Source organism: Chaetodon trifascialis, chromosome 19, assembly GCF_039877785.1.
Source record: "Chaetodon trifascialis isolate fChaTrf1 chromosome 19, fChaTrf1.hap1, whole genome shotgun sequence".
Taxonomy (NCBI): Eukaryota; Metazoa; Chordata; class Actinopteri; order Chaetodontiformes; family Chaetodontidae; genus Chaetodon; species Chaetodon trifascialis.
Window position 1 is genome coordinate 9,428,358 of NC_092074.1, and position 15,931 is coordinate 9,444,288.

At 42.9% G+C, this 15,931-nt stretch overlaps 1 protein-coding gene across 2 annotated transcripts in view; it reads left to right on the forward strand.

Annotated features, from left to right (window-relative positions):
- LOC139347467 (1-phosphatidylinositol 4,5-bisphosphate phosphodiesterase beta-4-like) overlaps window positions 1–15,370 on the forward strand; it is a 64,765-nt gene extending 49,395 nt beyond the window's left edge. For both annotated transcript variants that reach the window (XM_070987109.1, XM_070987108.1), the window contains 23 exons: window positions 19–103; window positions 196–286; window positions 374–469; window positions 802–950; window positions 1,600–1,695; window positions 1,818–1,962; window positions 2,114–2,198; window positions 3,026–3,150; window positions 4,459–4,510; window positions 5,117–5,219; window positions 5,458–5,622; window positions 7,273–7,477; window positions 8,386–8,474; window positions 8,641–8,797; window positions 8,889–8,938; window positions 9,734–9,799; window positions 10,379–10,494; window positions 10,720–10,795; window positions 10,929–11,104; window positions 11,275–11,376; window positions 11,484–11,541; window positions 11,746–11,832; window positions 13,235–15,370. In XM_070987109.1, coding sequence (XP_070843210.1) covers window positions 19–103; window positions 196–286; window positions 374–469; window positions 802–950; window positions 1,600–1,695; window positions 1,818–1,962; window positions 2,114–2,198; window positions 3,026–3,150; window positions 4,459–4,510; window positions 5,117–5,219; window positions 5,458–5,622; window positions 7,273–7,477; window positions 8,386–8,474; window positions 8,641–8,797; window positions 8,889–8,938; window positions 9,734–9,799; window positions 10,379–10,494; window positions 10,720–10,795; window positions 10,929–11,104; window positions 11,275–11,376; window positions 11,484–11,541; window positions 11,746–11,832; window positions 13,235–13,303 — 2,443 coding nt within the window. In that variant the 3' untranslated portion in view covers window positions 13,304–15,370. The remainder of the gene's footprint in view (window positions 1–18; window positions 104–195; window positions 287–373; window positions 470–801; window positions 951–1,599; window positions 1,696–1,817; window positions 1,963–2,113; window positions 2,199–3,025; window positions 3,151–4,458; window positions 4,511–5,116; window positions 5,220–5,457; window positions 5,623–7,272; window positions 7,478–8,385; window positions 8,475–8,640; window positions 8,798–8,888; window positions 8,939–9,733; window positions 9,800–10,378; window positions 10,495–10,719; window positions 10,796–10,928; window positions 11,105–11,274; window positions 11,377–11,483; window positions 11,542–11,745; window positions 11,833–13,234) is intronic.
- Window positions 15,371–15,931: the final 561 nt, after the last annotated feature.

The following is a 15,931-nucleotide window of genomic DNA, read 5'->3' on the forward strand; positions in this document are numbered from 1 at the left end:
GTGTGTGTGTGTCACCAGTAAACCACAGCAGTACAAGATGGCCAAGTATTGTGAGGAGATCTTTGGTGAATACCTCCTCAAACTGCCTCTGGAAAACTACCCAGTAAGTCCTCTCTTTCCGATTCACAGTGTCAGAGTTTATTGCATTTGGATGACAGTCATGTATATTTTAATGTATTCTGTTCTCTTTGGCAGATTGAATCTGGGCGTCCTTTACCCTCTCCAAATGACCTCAAACGTAAAATCCTCATCAAAAACAAACGCTTGAAACCTGAAGTTGAACAGAGTATGTTCACAACTCAGCCTGTTGACCTGTTCAATCTCTGTTCATTACATGTTTTATGTGTTTAATACATGTGTGTGTGTCATACAGAACAGCTAGAGGCCTTTAAGAAACACATGGAGGCAGGGGAGACCAACACCCCTGCAATCATTATGGGAGAGGAGAACGAAGACGACACAGAGAACGGTCAGCTAAATGACTGCGTGTGTGCATGTGCGCGCATGCGTGCATGGAGGAGTTTTATGCTGACGTGCACAAGATGATATAGATCATAGATCTTTTAAACAAACATGTTTGAAGGGAAAATGATTGGCAAGCACTCATTTTAGTAGCTTTTAATTTGATTTCATAAAAACCACAATGTTTACAGGACAAACAAGCCTTGAAAACCTAAGCAAAAGTAAGACTTTTGTGTCAGTTTGTCCAAATAAAGACTGAATGCATCAAGTAATAAAAAAAAGTTTGCAGAAAATCTGTTTCCCACAAAAAATGACTGTGGTTTGTGTATGTGCCTGCAGGGGAAAAGGAGGCTGAGGAGAAGGACCTGAATTCGGAGGCCCCCAGCAGCCTGTCAGAGGCAACCAGTGAGAAAGAGGCCAACAGTGTTTCACAGAGTAATGCTGTCAGCTCGAGGAAAGAGGACGAACGCAGCAACAGTGTCAAGAAGGTGGATTGTCACTGAGTATTGTTTGTCATCTGAAATGCTAAATTTAACAATTTACACTGTCATGAACCGGTGATGCCTTCAGTTTACAGTAGATCTCACTGAGCAGTAAGATTCAGAAACACCTTCAGAACTATAACTGATTGCTTCCCTCAGTAACTTTAGCTAAATATAGAACAGGGTGGTCTAAATCATGGTGTCCCATCTTGAAAAGGTTATAGATTCGATTAAAGCAGGGTTATTTTAAGGTCAAAAACCTGAACATTTAAAAGAATCCAAAACATACAACATGAAGCTCTGTAGCTATGCAGTCTAAGGACAACGTAACAGAAACTGATTTGATCCATCATGTGGTAAAGAATGTACACACTTAATTTGCCTTTCGAACAAATAAATGCTGGTCCTCTGGTCCTACCTTACATGACGCTTAAAGCCTTCAGCTCTGCTTCCAGGACTGAAACAAAAATAACAAAGAAAAAACAAATTTAGAACAAGATTCATCTGGAAAGTCTGTTATAAAATTGTATCGTCAAATTACAATACTGTAACTTGTCACTTTTAAGATCCTCTTATTGTGTTCATCCATGATCATTTCAGAACTGAAGTGCTGACATGGATATTGAGACAGAACGTTTGATCTGTCTGTTTCCAGGTGCCTGAAGATGAAGTGACAGAGATATCCGAAGCCACAGAAGCAACAGACGCCACAGATATCTCAGAAGCATCTGACCAAGACAATAACAAGAAGGCACGCAAACCTCTGCCTACACTTTCTCTCTCACATTTAATCACTTCCTAGTAAAAGCCAACGTCTTGTGTGCAAAGTGTGCATGAAAGAGACTTTTGTGTGTTTGTTCCTGTACTGTGCAGGGTGGGGAAGAGGCAGAAGACTCTGAGGAGGCTCTCATAGCTCAATACACCTATGTGGGAGCCACCACTAACATCCACCCGTATCTCTCAGCCATGGTCAATTACGCACAGCCCGTCAAGTTCCAGAGTTTTGACGTTGCAGAGGGTGAGTTTTCACTCCACTGTGACTCTGCAAGCTTATTGTTCAGAAATACATAAACTTTGTTAAATGAATAGTCAGTCAGTCCAAAAAACGATCTATGGGTTGTCAAAGCAAAATGCCATGAATACATCTCATTCCCTTTTCTGTGTTTCAGAGCGGAACATCCACCATAACATGTCATCTTTTAACGAGTCTGTCGGTCTGGGCTATCTGAAGACCAACGCCATCGAGTTTGTCAAGTATCCTTTGGCTCATAACTGTGCTGCATTTAGCTGAATAACAGAATAGCTTTAAGACAACATGGAGGGAAAAATACATATATTAGAAGCAGTCAAATTGTTACAGTACAGTATCTGTATTACAAAACTTTATTATGATAAAAAAATCCAAGGTGAATGAAGCTGAAGGCATCCATGCTGCTACGTGCTACTGCACCGTAATCTTAACAGCATGCTTCAGGCCTGAAATACCTGACTTTCTTGGCCACTTTGGGGCAGCTGAAACTAATTGTTGACATATCATGAAGTTGATATGGCAAACAGCAGTCCACCAATGTTAACCCTCTTTTAGCTCTGTTTTGTTCTTCACCAACTCTTGGGGAAAAACCTGGCTCTATAGCAGTTAAATGCTCCACTATGTTCTCCAGCCAGTCACTGTGTTTATCTGCTGCTTGATGCTGAGCAGGTAGTGTACGGTGGGTTTTTAAGGCCTTTTCACTGGAAGTTAGAGTTTAAAGTTACTAGATTGAGGTCACCTAAATGAAAACTGAGTGGCAGGTCAGAGCTGATGTTTTTCAGCCATATTTGTTTCCATGCTGCAGCCAGAAAAGAACCGGAGGCCTCCAGAGGCCAGCGTGCCTTTGGACTGTATGACTTGGCCTGACACACACACATACACTTTTGCCTCTCTCACTATCTCCAATGGGACTGCTTGACCCAAGCTGTTCACACTAAAAATAGTCCTGCAGTCTGTTTGACACGCACTCAAATGCATACCCGCACATGTGCTGGAACGCACATGCTCTCCCTCTTTTTGTTTTTTGAAAGTTTCCTCAGCGTCAGTGCAGCTACAACAAGCGTCAGATGAGCCGTATCTACCCCAAAGGGGGTCGGGTAGACTCCAGTAATTACATGCCTCAGATCTTCTGGAACGCAGGCTGCCAGATGGTCTCGCTCAACTTCCAGACCCCAGGTACCACAGCACACACGATGGGACCTCTGACCTCACACACACCCATATCAAGTACTGCACATACATCATATACATTACAAGCTCTCAGTCTTCTGATCTGAGTGCACTGAACTTCTGACCTCACATATTCATCCATCATACTGAATTCATCTTCTACATGTGTTGAACATGGACTCACTAATCAACAACCCTTACTCTCCCAGCCAGTATACACATGCCAAGAGTAACAAGAGCAAGAGGGATATTTTGACTAAATGAAAATCCAGTTTGGACTGAGATGTTAGTTTTAAGAGTTCAACTAAATGTCCCCCCAAAAACCCAACATGTTAGCTCAGATTAGTGGTATTCCAACAATGCTGATAGCTTTGATTTTATGGGCCAAGGTTTTCTGATGTCTGTGCCTGGAACGTCTGCCACCACTCCAATATAATGGAGTGAATTTCATTTGTGTTGCTCCAAGCCTTTTAAAAATTACTCTGGAAACACTCAGCAGTGATATGTCAAGTCCCATCTATCTGAAATAATCCACAGATTTTACTGGGAGTGTTTCTTAAGTATGAAGAGTGTACACAGTGAGATCTGGTCTGATTTGGGTGAGTTTTTAGAGAAAAAAGTTGATTTGAGTCAGTGCATAAGCAGATAAGAAGAATGCTGAATTTTGTTTGTAAATAAAAACAATGTCTATACTAGATTAGGGGCTGAAAAGACTTTTCACCACATTTGTGGAATAAATCCTATACCTCACTGGACCAAGCATATACACAGTATAAAGACTCAGCCTGAGATGACAAGTCAGCTCTTTGTTTCTGAAAGTGGTTTGCTTCTCATTTTTCGGCACTGGGTTCTCCCACTTCATCTGTTTTTCACTCAGACTATCTCTGTTACACACACACACACACACACACACACACACACACACACACACACACACACACACACACACACACACACACACACACACACACACACACACACCTATGCAATAAGTGATGCCTGTTGTAAAACAGCTGCTGCCCCATGGCCGGAGGCAAACAGGGTTGGACCATATGGCCTGCTGGGAGCGGAGCATGTGAGAGGCTGGAGGGGGGTCACACAAGGGGTGGAGCTTCAGTGATGGAGGGATAAATGGTTAGAGGGGAGAAAGAGAGATGTCAGGAGAAATGTCTCTCTTTCACAATCCAGAGAACCGCATGCAATGAACAACTGAATTAACTGTTTTAGCGAAGATTTGATGTTTGTGAGTAATGTAAGAACCTAACGTGTGTGTGCGCGTCAGTCTCTAAACACTGCTCTCATTGTCTCTCTCAGATCTGGCCATGCAGTTGAACCAGGGGAAGTTTGAGTACAACGGCTCCTGCGGGTGAGAAGAGCTCCTCACTCCTGTCTTTAGCTTGTTCCCATCCGTCCCAGCCCTCCCTTCCCCGCCCCTCTCTGAAGCTCATCAATTAAAGCATGTCACATCTCATTAGTGGTTGCCATCGGCGACCGTAGCTACTGTCTGCCCTGAGAGCCGATGAGTGCTTTGGGGAAGCGAGCTCATCTTCTCCCGCCTCTGAGGTTCTCTGCAGTCATCTATCTCTTCCTCTCTCCATCGCTGTCTCCGTCCCTCGGCTCTAATACTGTCCCCGAGGGCACAGATTTTACTGCTAATGCTGGAAATCTCATATGTGGGAAGATCAGGGCTTTTGCAAGACACCCATCATTACTAATGCCATTCAGCCGGGCCCCCGGTTAACACACTCCCACACACAAACCCTTCGTATCTCTTTAGTCCCTAAAGATTATTAGAGAGCTTCACTGAATCTAAAAATGTCTTAGAAACACTGTAGTATTTTATTTTTTGGATTACGTATTTCATATTTTCAGTGGTATCACATTTAATCTAAAATGCAGTTTGATTTTACTGTGTGTGTCTTTTCTTCATCGTCTGTGTGTGTGTGTGTGTGTGTGTGTGTGTCTCTATCAGGTACCTGCTGAAGCCCGACTTCATGCGGCGGTCCGACAGGATGTTTGACCCGTTCTCAGAGACGCCGGTGGATGGTGTCATTGCTGCAACCTGCAGCGTACAGGTCAGGTCATCGGACACTTCAGTCAATCTATAAAAAAAAAAAACAACAACAACAATAGTTTAGCATGAAACTATATCCATAAGAAAGGTAAATATTCTCTTTTGGTCACTTCGGTCATGGAGATAATTGTACTTCATACCCACTGCATCAAGATCCAATCACAATGAATACTTTTTAAATATTATTCCTGTGACATCATATAAAAGTATTCATAATTATGTCCTCCTTTTTACTTTAGGTGTTCTCTGGGCAGTTCCTGTCAGACAAGAAAATCGGCACGTATGTTGAGGTCGACATGTACGGGCTGCCGACAGACACCATCCGCAAGGAGTTCCGTACTCGTATGGTGATGAACAATGGACTGAACCCAGCCTACAACGAGGAGCCCTTCGTCTTCCGAAAGGTAGTGACACGGAGAAGAGAAAGGGGTTGTTGGGTGAGGTGAGGTGAGATAATGAATACAGAGAGGGAAAACAAATGTGCTGCGCATATTGGAATGCTGTCTGCATTGTGATGGAAGCAGTGATATTTGAACAGCTGGAAGAGGAGGAAAAGGAGAGGGTAGCCATGATTTGGGTTGGAAGAATGGTGTTAGTCATGATGGGAGGTATTTACAGCAGGGAAAGAGAGAGGGAAGAATGAAGGGAAAGCAAAGGGGAAAAGGACGAATACTCTGTGGCATAAAGGTAAGAGAGGAGGGAAGATTGAGAAAGAAAAAGTAATGATGAAAATAACAGTGGAGCAAAATCTAGAAGTCTGTTCAACAAAGGAGGAAGACTAGAAAAATGGAGTGACTTTGGAGAGGGGGAAGAATGATTGCAGTCATTTGCTAAAGTATCACAAACCAAAACAGAGAGTGGGACAGGAGGAAGAAGAACAAGGTATCTAGTTTGTCAGTGCTTTGGCTCTCAGAGAAGAAAGGGGGGAGCAAAGGGCAGCTAGAAGGAAGAAATAACATGAGCAAACAGAGGAACAAACAATTAGTGATGAAGAAAAAAAAAAGAGAGAGATTAAAGATAAAGAAACGTGTGTGTACGTGTGTGTGTAATAGTGCTGCTCTCAGCAGAATGAGGAGTCTCTCAGCCATGACTGTGACTCCAGCTTCCTAACACACATCATCAATCACAGCCTGCCGCAGTGCTGCTCTGCTCACACACACGCGCACGCACACACACACACACACACACACACACACACAAACTTACACAGTGCTATCAAAGAGGGGCATCACAACCAGAGCTGCTGGCAAGACTTGTTTCTCACATCTGCGCACACACACACTCAAATGCTGCCACACCTCTTGTATGCCTGCATACACAGAGCTGTCAAGATGAGCCAGAGCGAACAATACACACAAGCAGCGCACGCATACAGTACATCAGCAAGGCTACGTTTGCGCAAGCACACGCACGCACAAGCAGGCGCTTCCACTCATTCATCTCTAGTGAGTATTCTTCGGCCTTATCTCTTACCCTCTCCTTCGCTAGGTATTAATCATCCTCCTCTCTCCGTTCACTTATCTCCACACACAAGGCCAGTTAAGACTCCCACTTACTTTTTTTCCCCAAGGGTGTGCACACATAAGCTCATCCATAGACACAAGTTATACACACACACATAAATGTATACACTACAAGATATGCATCTCTCCCTGTGTGCGTACTAGCTGTGGAGATGGTCTTGTTGGTAGTAAGATAGGCTGTGTGTTTCTGCACTATCATGCCCTTTTCCTGTATCACACGGTAACGGTCCTCTGATAGTGTCCCCTGCAGTTTCATCCTTGACCTTCCCTCCTTAATGATGCTGAGTCTGGTTTAGCTTAACAGCATCTTTTTACTGCAATGGCTGTGAAATAGTTCGTTGTTTCCCGACTTTCACACCAGAATGAGTACACACAGTACCACAGAGTTAACTGACCAACTCCTAACTTTCCGTCTCACTTTTTGTCCTCCCGCCCCCTTTCCCTCCCCTGTTCCTCTACCCGACTTTTTCTCCCTTTATTCTGGCTCCTTCTCCCTCCCGCCCTCCATTTCCCTCCGTCCCTCCCTCCTAGGTGATCTTACCGGATCTGGCAGTACTGCGCATCGCCGTCTACGACGACAACAACAAGCTGATTGGCCAGCGCATCCTGCCTCTGGACGGCCTGCAGGCTGGCTACCGTCACATCTCGCTGAGGAACGAGGGCAACAAGCCCCTGTCGTTGCCCACCATCTTCTGCCAAATCATCCTCAAGACCTACGTGCCCGACGGCTTTGGAGGTGAGGGGAAAAGGAACACACACACACACACACACACACACACACACACACACACACACACACACACACACACACACACACACACACACACACACACACACACACACACACACACTACAAAACTGTATGTATACTTTAAGTGCTCACTTTACTCTTGGCTCATGATAAAGTTGTTTCTGTAGCCTGTAGGGAGGAGAAGGGGAGAAAGAAGGCAACTGTGTCTCTCGCTCACTGACTCTCTGTCTTGGGTTGGTCTGAACATTCAGAGTAATGGCATGGTGCAAACGATGATGACAGTGAAGTGCAGTAATAGACAGTTTAAAACAGGCAGAAGCATACAAATGAGCAGGACAAATGGAGTTGTCATTAAATAAAGCCAAGGGGCTTGTGCAGAGGGACCATTACTGTAAGCATTAGCTTTGTTCTAGAAGATCTGCTGCCAGAATCACTTCCTGACCAGACACTCAGCGCTGCACCAGGAGCTCAAAATACAACCCTTTCCTTGAGAATTTGTCTTATTTAAACAAAAAGTAAGATCCTAGTCCAGTCAGTGGTGTCAGAATAATGAGACAGCAGTTAATCATGCAAGGAGGATAGCTTTTGTGACAGTCCTGTAGATCTGTGTGAGTGGAAATAGATTACATCTAGCTCACTCTGTTTACTGCATTTCTTACTGAAAAATATCATTTTGGTTACTATAGTGAAGAGAAATGTTTTAAGCTCTTCAGAGATGATTCTAAAACGAGAATTTTCCAGTTTCCTTTTTTTCTTGAAATTATTTTTTTTTAATTTCTTGGTAAATTTGGAGTCTGTCATTAGGGATTATTCAGACATTTGCTCATTTTACACTTGGCAAAATACAATTCAGTCCTCTTTATTAAAGAATCTTCTCTTTCCCTGTGTTTTAGCAATTGTGGACGCCCTATCGGACCCAAAGAAGTTCTTGACCATTGCAGAGAAGAGAGCTGACCAGATGAAGGCACTGGGGATTGACACGGTACACATGAGAACCAACACACACACCTGAAGCTTCAGTTTGAGTTCATAGAAATGCTGGCTGGTTTGAAGGATTGTACCTGATTGGCTGGGTACAGCCAGTGTTATCTCACTCTGTACTCAGATGTTACTGCATCCAGACAATAGAAATGGTGTCCCTTTTGTAGAACGACATAGCAGACGTCCCCAGTGGAAGCTCCAAGAACGACAAGAAGGGAAAGGGTAAAGGAGACACCGTGAAGGCCAGTGTGACACCGCAAGCCAGCTCAGACATGGCCCAGACCTCCAATGCTGCCCAAAATAACACAGCAGAAACCAAGAAGGGTATATACTGATATTCAAATGCACACACAGACATATTTACACTCTGTGGGCACAGAGTTTAACTTCTCTTCACTTCTCTCTGCTGTTTCAGATACCGCACTCGTGCCTAATGTCAGCATTGATGACTTAAAACAAATGAAGGTTGGTAATTCCTCTGTTAGCACACGGACAGGCCTTCTACAGCTCAGTCTGTGACACACGTTCAATGTGGAAGAGTTAGTTAGTACCTTGAAAAGTATGTTTTTAAATCAGATTTTTCTCATGTACTTACAGCTAAGTTAACAAGTAAACTACGAGATATTTACAAAGGATGTGAGGTGATTTAGTATTTATTATAATTGTTGCTAAATGATGCAACATGCTCATGAAATTGTAAAACAAAAAGGTATGATCACATTACATTTCTGTTCAATGAAATTTCCCCACACTCTGCTCCAAAAATGACGACATGTCACATTTCTGATGCAGGTAATAAATATTGATCAGCGCGATCACAGGCTGTAAACCGTATGTGAGTGTGACACTGCAGTTTATAGACTAGTAGTCTGATATTATACTAATTATGGTAATAAAACACACTAGAATAATAGAAAATTCTCCATTTCCAAACTCAATGCATCAGTGTAATGTGACCATACCTTCATACTTTAAAACTATTAGAATTATTGAACATAGCACCCAACATAGCTTTACATAGCTACTGCAGATAAACAGCTAATCTTATTATTATTTTGGAAATACTTTGCTTTTTCTTGGTAAAAGCAGGCAGCTATAATCACCCTTTTATACCAATAATAATCTCTGAATTACCTTGTAAAACACCTTATAGATGCAGCTACTGTACCATCTCTAATGCTTGTCCGGGCTGGTATTTTCAAAAGCTGTTCTTAACATGACCTGCACAAGATAAAGAAATACACTTGTCTCCCACTGCAGACGTACCTTAAACTGATAAAAAAGCAGCAGAAGGAGCTCAACGCTTTAAAGAAGAAACACTCAAAGGTGGGTGATTGTTTTAGTGCCGACCTGTCCTTTGCTGATGCAAAGAGGCTGCTGCTTATTGTGGACAGTCATTGATGCTCAGAGGGACAGAAACACAGCCTCCACCTTTCATCTTCCACTGACCACATCACTGTGTTCATCTGCACACACACCGAACCACACAGTCCGTCCATTACAAACACACATTGATGCAGCCACATAATTAATGTTTTGTAAGAAATTAGACTTGCTAAAGTTGCTTTTCCTTTGACCAGCTTAGCATGGTGATCATGGAGGCTGCTGGCTCATTCATAGAGGCTGATTAATTATCACAGTATTCAGTGTTATTGCATAACACATGTATAATCGTACCATCCAGACCCATCTGTTGACTGAATAAAGAGGACTGCTGGCTCATTACTCATCATAGACAACAACATATGAATGTTTTTGAAATAATAATGACAGTTGCCTGTTTTGGTATGATTTCAAAATCTGTTTTAGGCTTAATACTGGCTAATGGAGGAGATTGATACATTAAAAACTGCGTTTCCACATTATAAATAAATAGTTAAGTGGCACACACTCTTTTTTCAATAGGATCAAAACACAATGCAGAAAGCACACTGCACCCAGGTGGACAAGATGGTGTCTCAGCACGATAAGGAGAAGACAACTCTGGAGAAGCTACTGGAGAAAGCCATCAAGAAACGAGGGTAAGAGGGGAAAAAGAAAAGTACAGTGTACTGACGTCATTGCATTGTCTGGGTTTGTTGTGTGTGCTAGTTCAGGTTCGGTTATGCCAGTCTAATGAAGTCAGTTACCATCCTCACTAATAAAGCCAAAGTCTTCACTTTCTTTCCTTGTGGATGAAAGCACTTAATTAAATTTGACTTGCGTGGTCTTAAATCATCACTTACATGTGAGTGGTTTCCTCACAGGGAAAACAACTGCCAGGAACTGAAGAAGGAGACAGAGGATAAGATCCAAACACTGATCGCTGATCACAAAGTCAAGGTACGCAGCGCAAAACTTCCTACCCCAAAACCAGCAACCTTTCCACAGAGCTATTAGCTGCGAGGATGACAAGTACCTCAGCTGTGGATAACTAACTGAGGTGTGTACATGTGACGTGTGTGTGCGCGTGCAGGTAAAGGACATCACAGCACAGCACACTAAAGAGTGGTCAGAGCTGATCAGTAGTCACAGCAGCGAGGAGCAGGAGATGAAGGACAGCCACGTCACACAGCAGTGTGAACACCTCAAGAAACTCCTGGCCACAGTCCAGGAACAGCAGACCATGCAGCTCAAACTCATCCATGAACGGTGAGAGGCTCACACACACGCGCACACACACACAGATGCATGCATAGACACTAGAGGGGCAGCAGTCCCGTGAATCACAAACTGACGCCAAACTGTCTCTTGAAGGTATAAGTGTGACTTGTCATCAGGTTTCCTTACAGCACATGTGGCTTCTTGTTCCACAATTTTAGGCAGAGCAAAGAGATGCGTGCCAACCAGGCCAAGATGTCCATGGAAAACAGCAAAGCTATCAGTCAGGACAAGACCATAAAAAACAAGGCAGAGAGAGAGAGGTGGGCCACACACGCACACACACTGTCTACTATCACGTCACGTCTTTATGTTGTGATTGTTTTGTCCCACTTTTAACATCTGGCCCTGCTCTCTTTCTGCTGTTCAGGAGAGTGCGAGAGTTAAACAGCAGCAACACCAAGAAGTTCCTGGATGAGAGGAAGAGAGTAGGCTGTTTTCTTTTTAAAATATTTAGCTGACAAACACACCAGCTACTCTCCCTTTTTATTGCATAATGCTGATGTGTTGATAGAATACAACAAACACACTCTAAAGAGGAATATATGTGTATGTATATTCACTATGACAAAAACGATCTCTAAATATGAATGATCTGTAATGGATAGTCTTTGTCCCTGGTGTGTCTGCAGCTGGCCATGAAGCACCAGAAGGAGATGGAGCAGCTAGAGAAAAACCAGAGAGAACAGGTGGAGAAACTGGAGAAGTTCAATGAGCAGGTACAACACTAAGTTGACGAAAATGAACCTTGATGTCAGAATTTCACTGTTAATACACTGTTCAGAGCAAATCACTAAAGACAATTGGTACGCCTGCCGTCAGCTGACTGCTGTTCTCCATCTGAACTGCAGAAATGTGTAACCACAATATTAATTAGACTCACGTTCTTCAGAAACCGGATATCTCACAGTTTATGGTCCTCTGTGCTCCACCAGCCTTTCAAGTGGAATTGAAACTTGAGAATGGAGACTGAAGCACTTCTCTGACTGATTTCTTCATTTAGATAATGTCTGCATTTTGGATGCTGTCTGTGCTGTAAACTGAATCAGTTTTGCAAGGAACGTTCCAAAAAAGCTGGCATTAGATTTGCTTCAAGACACTTAAGACAAACAAAGCTGGTCCCAAGGAATAAACACAGAGTCCATATTAAAGAGTCAAAGTGTTGTGCATCGTTTCTTCACACAGTAACATCATAGCTCTGTACTGAACTGTTACCTCAGTATAAACACTTTACCAGACTGTATCTCTCTGCCCTACATGTATTAAGTGTACATATCTCCATCTCTCCATTTTATTTTGCCATCTGCCACATTCCATCACCTGTGCATGTCTTACATGTATGCACAGATTCATTTGGTTTTAATATGATTTGCTTCTTCCGGCACAGCTTTTGAAATCACACCATGCAAACAAACAGGTTCAAGGTAGGCATCTCCATCTCACTCAGCTCTACCTCTCATACCACCTCTCTGTCAGTGATCATGTCTTCCTCCATGTCTTTCCCTTCTACTTCTCAGTCATGTTACTCATCCATTCATTGCTGCAGTTTTCTGCTGAGCCTGTTAAAATCTGCATTTGCCTGCCATTTAAATGATTACTATAACGAGCACTCATGAGGTGAATCACCACGGAGTAAAGCGGGGGAATAGTACACATCCGGCCCGTCTGAGGAGATCGCAAGATTGAAAAGAAAGAAAGTGATTCATTTTTCTTTGTAATGTGAAATCCCATTCCCACATTTGTAGTCTGCAGCTCTCGGGGTGTCAGCAGTGCCAACTAGCAGCTTGAGTCATTTATCACCATGACTCACCAGCTATTACTAAGCAAAAAACAGCCAGCTCCCAACCTGCTCCACTGTGCTTTCACCTCAGCTCATAATCGTTCCTTTCATGGTATGTGACAGTGTCCCACTGCAGACGTGTTGTAGTAACCATTACACGTCACTGCTAAGAATATGTTCATGTTACCTGCAAGGAAATGACCCAGACAGAAGGGATTATTGCTGAGGGAGAAACAGATTTGTCTCTTATAATGTAAGATCAAAGTGGCATATGTCAAAATTGGAAGTGAGAGCTTTAGTTTCTGTGTCTGTTTGTCTAACTGTTGTCTGTCTCCTCCCAGGCCAAGGACATGCAGCAGATGGTGAAGTTGGAGGAGGAGATGGACCGCAGACCTGCCACGGTGGTGTGAGCGACTGAGACAGAGACACACGCATGCACACACACACACACACACACACACACACACGCGTAAACACACACACACTCGCAGGTGCAGAAACACTCCGCCGTGGATAGCCCTCTACAGCCCAGAGACGTTTACCCTGCCTACATCACTGTCTCTGTAATTTTATGTCATTTTCATACACAAACACACCGTAGCCCTCCCCACCACTGAGTTTCTGCACCCTCACCCCGCCCACTAACTTTATGCCACTGAGCCATTCTCACTGTTTGACAGGGGGTTCAACCACTTAGCAAGAGAGGACATGTTACCTCAAGACGAAGCAGCAGAGTCAGACGCATCCCCTCCTCCACCGTATGTAGATCTAACACTTCAGTCGCCTTCTTTGCATCCTACAGGCAGCACAAGGGTGGACACACACACGCGCACGCACACACACACACACACACACACACACACACACACACACACACACACACACACACACACACACACACACACACACACACACACACACACACACACACACACACACACACACCTGCACTGCAGCACTCATGGGAAGTGGATATCGGTTCCCCTTTTAACTTGTTTTTGTTTTTTTTAAATCGGTACCTGATTGACTGCTCCAGAAACAGCGTGGAAGAGGGGAGAAGAATATGTATAAGATTTAATGTCGATTCAGCACAAATGAATAAACTTTGTGAAATACACTGTATGCTACACACCAGTCCTGTCCTGAGCACTTTGTATGTGATAGGCCATCATAACAATGTGGAAAATGTAGCAGTGCACTACTGTAGATTTCCTGTATTTCAGTAAGAATGTATTTAAAGAAAACAATGTATGACGGAGTGGCAACCCCCCCCCCCGTGTCATCTGTATTACTGACTTTTTTGTTGTTCAGCAATGAAAAGGCTTACTATCTCACTGAGTCAGAAGACTATAAAGGGATCACATGGGCTGATGTTCACTTAGATTATTGTGGCCAACTGAATTTTTTTTTTTTAACTTCTAGGAAATACATAAGATGATGTAACTGCTGTGCTTCACTTTTACATGAAAATAACATTTATTCCCAAATGAAAGTGAAGCACACTCATTTCATCTTCTTTTCTCCCCCCAATCACTTGTGCTCAGTCACAAGTTTACGTCTACAAAACTTAATTCTACTAACGCTTGGCTCAAAATCATGTATACTATGCAAAAAACAAAACAAATATATGATTCCCTCAAAGCTTAAGGTGTACAAAATACAGAAAATCAATCAGGACTAAATATATCACAGTAGTAACCAAAACGTGGTTGCTTTTTGTAAAACCTTTAATGTACTGATAAAACTGCTGCATCCCTACAAACCCAGGCAGCACCATGACTCCAAACACACCAAACAGAAATTACGATGACATGCTAAAGCGGGCATGTACCAGTAAATATAAGGTTAAGTAGAACTCAAATCGGCCTCTGCATTGAGAAGTCTTGCACTTGAAACTATTGTGAAAATTGTGCCAAATCTGAAGTAGAGTGGCAACAAAATGAATCGGCTCTTGGAAGCGTATTAATTCTGCTGTAATACTTGGTTTTAATTGACCGGGCCGTCACCATCAGACAAGAACTCTGGCAGACAGAATTCAAAGCCACCTTGTCGCATCAGTTTCCCACTCATCAAAGCATTGTTGAAGTGATGTGCTCCCTTAATAGCTTCTTGACTGCACGTTAGCCTCCTCGGCTTGTAATCCTCATCATTTCCCTGCTGGCGTTTGGTCAGGGGAGATCAGACTGAATAATTATAACAGGTTTGTAACAAAACCTGTGACACGGCTGCCACACACACACTATCCACACCAGGGATTTCAGAGCAGGCCTGTGTCCCGAACAGCTTCCCTCTAAATGTTACCGTGTGGGGGACTGCAGCTGGCTTGAGGAGGCACAGCCCAGGTGACACGCTGGACAAAAAGGGCACTGCAGAGAAACATGTGACTTGAAAGTACTATTGTGAAGTAATCCTGTGGGTACTGTAATATTTGTGCACATATGATCATGCCAGGCATTCACACTGCATGGCACAACTCTAAAAAAAAAAGATTGACCAAAATGACAAAAGTCATAATTATGATGACGTGAAAACACACAGAAACATGGGAATAAAAGCACCTCTAGGTGTTTTGGCCTTTTTTGAAGATGTTTTTTCCCTGTGGTTTTATTCTGCTGTAACACACGTAAAGGGTAGATGGGATGTTTTTGTATATACTGGAATGTACGTAGTTGAATTTACTTTTTGACCAGCTGTCCTCTGTCATACAAGGGCTCAGGGGACACTTGGTCTGTTGGATGGTGGGGAAAGACATTTATCAGCCACCGGGTTTTCTTGTTTGTTTTCTTGGTTTCTGTTCTCCAGTCTGCCCTTACTGCACCACACAACACAGTATAAAGCTCTCACCACATATCTAGTGCAGAGATAAACGAGTAAAAGTGCTTTTAAATTTTATTCCATCGCTTTCAAATGTGCCACTCAGTGTCTGTTAGGAAGTTAAAATTATTTTATGAATGATAAAATGCCAAATTAAGGGGTTATTTATATGAAGATATATATAAATAAATGAATATATATATTATATATATTAGATATAATGT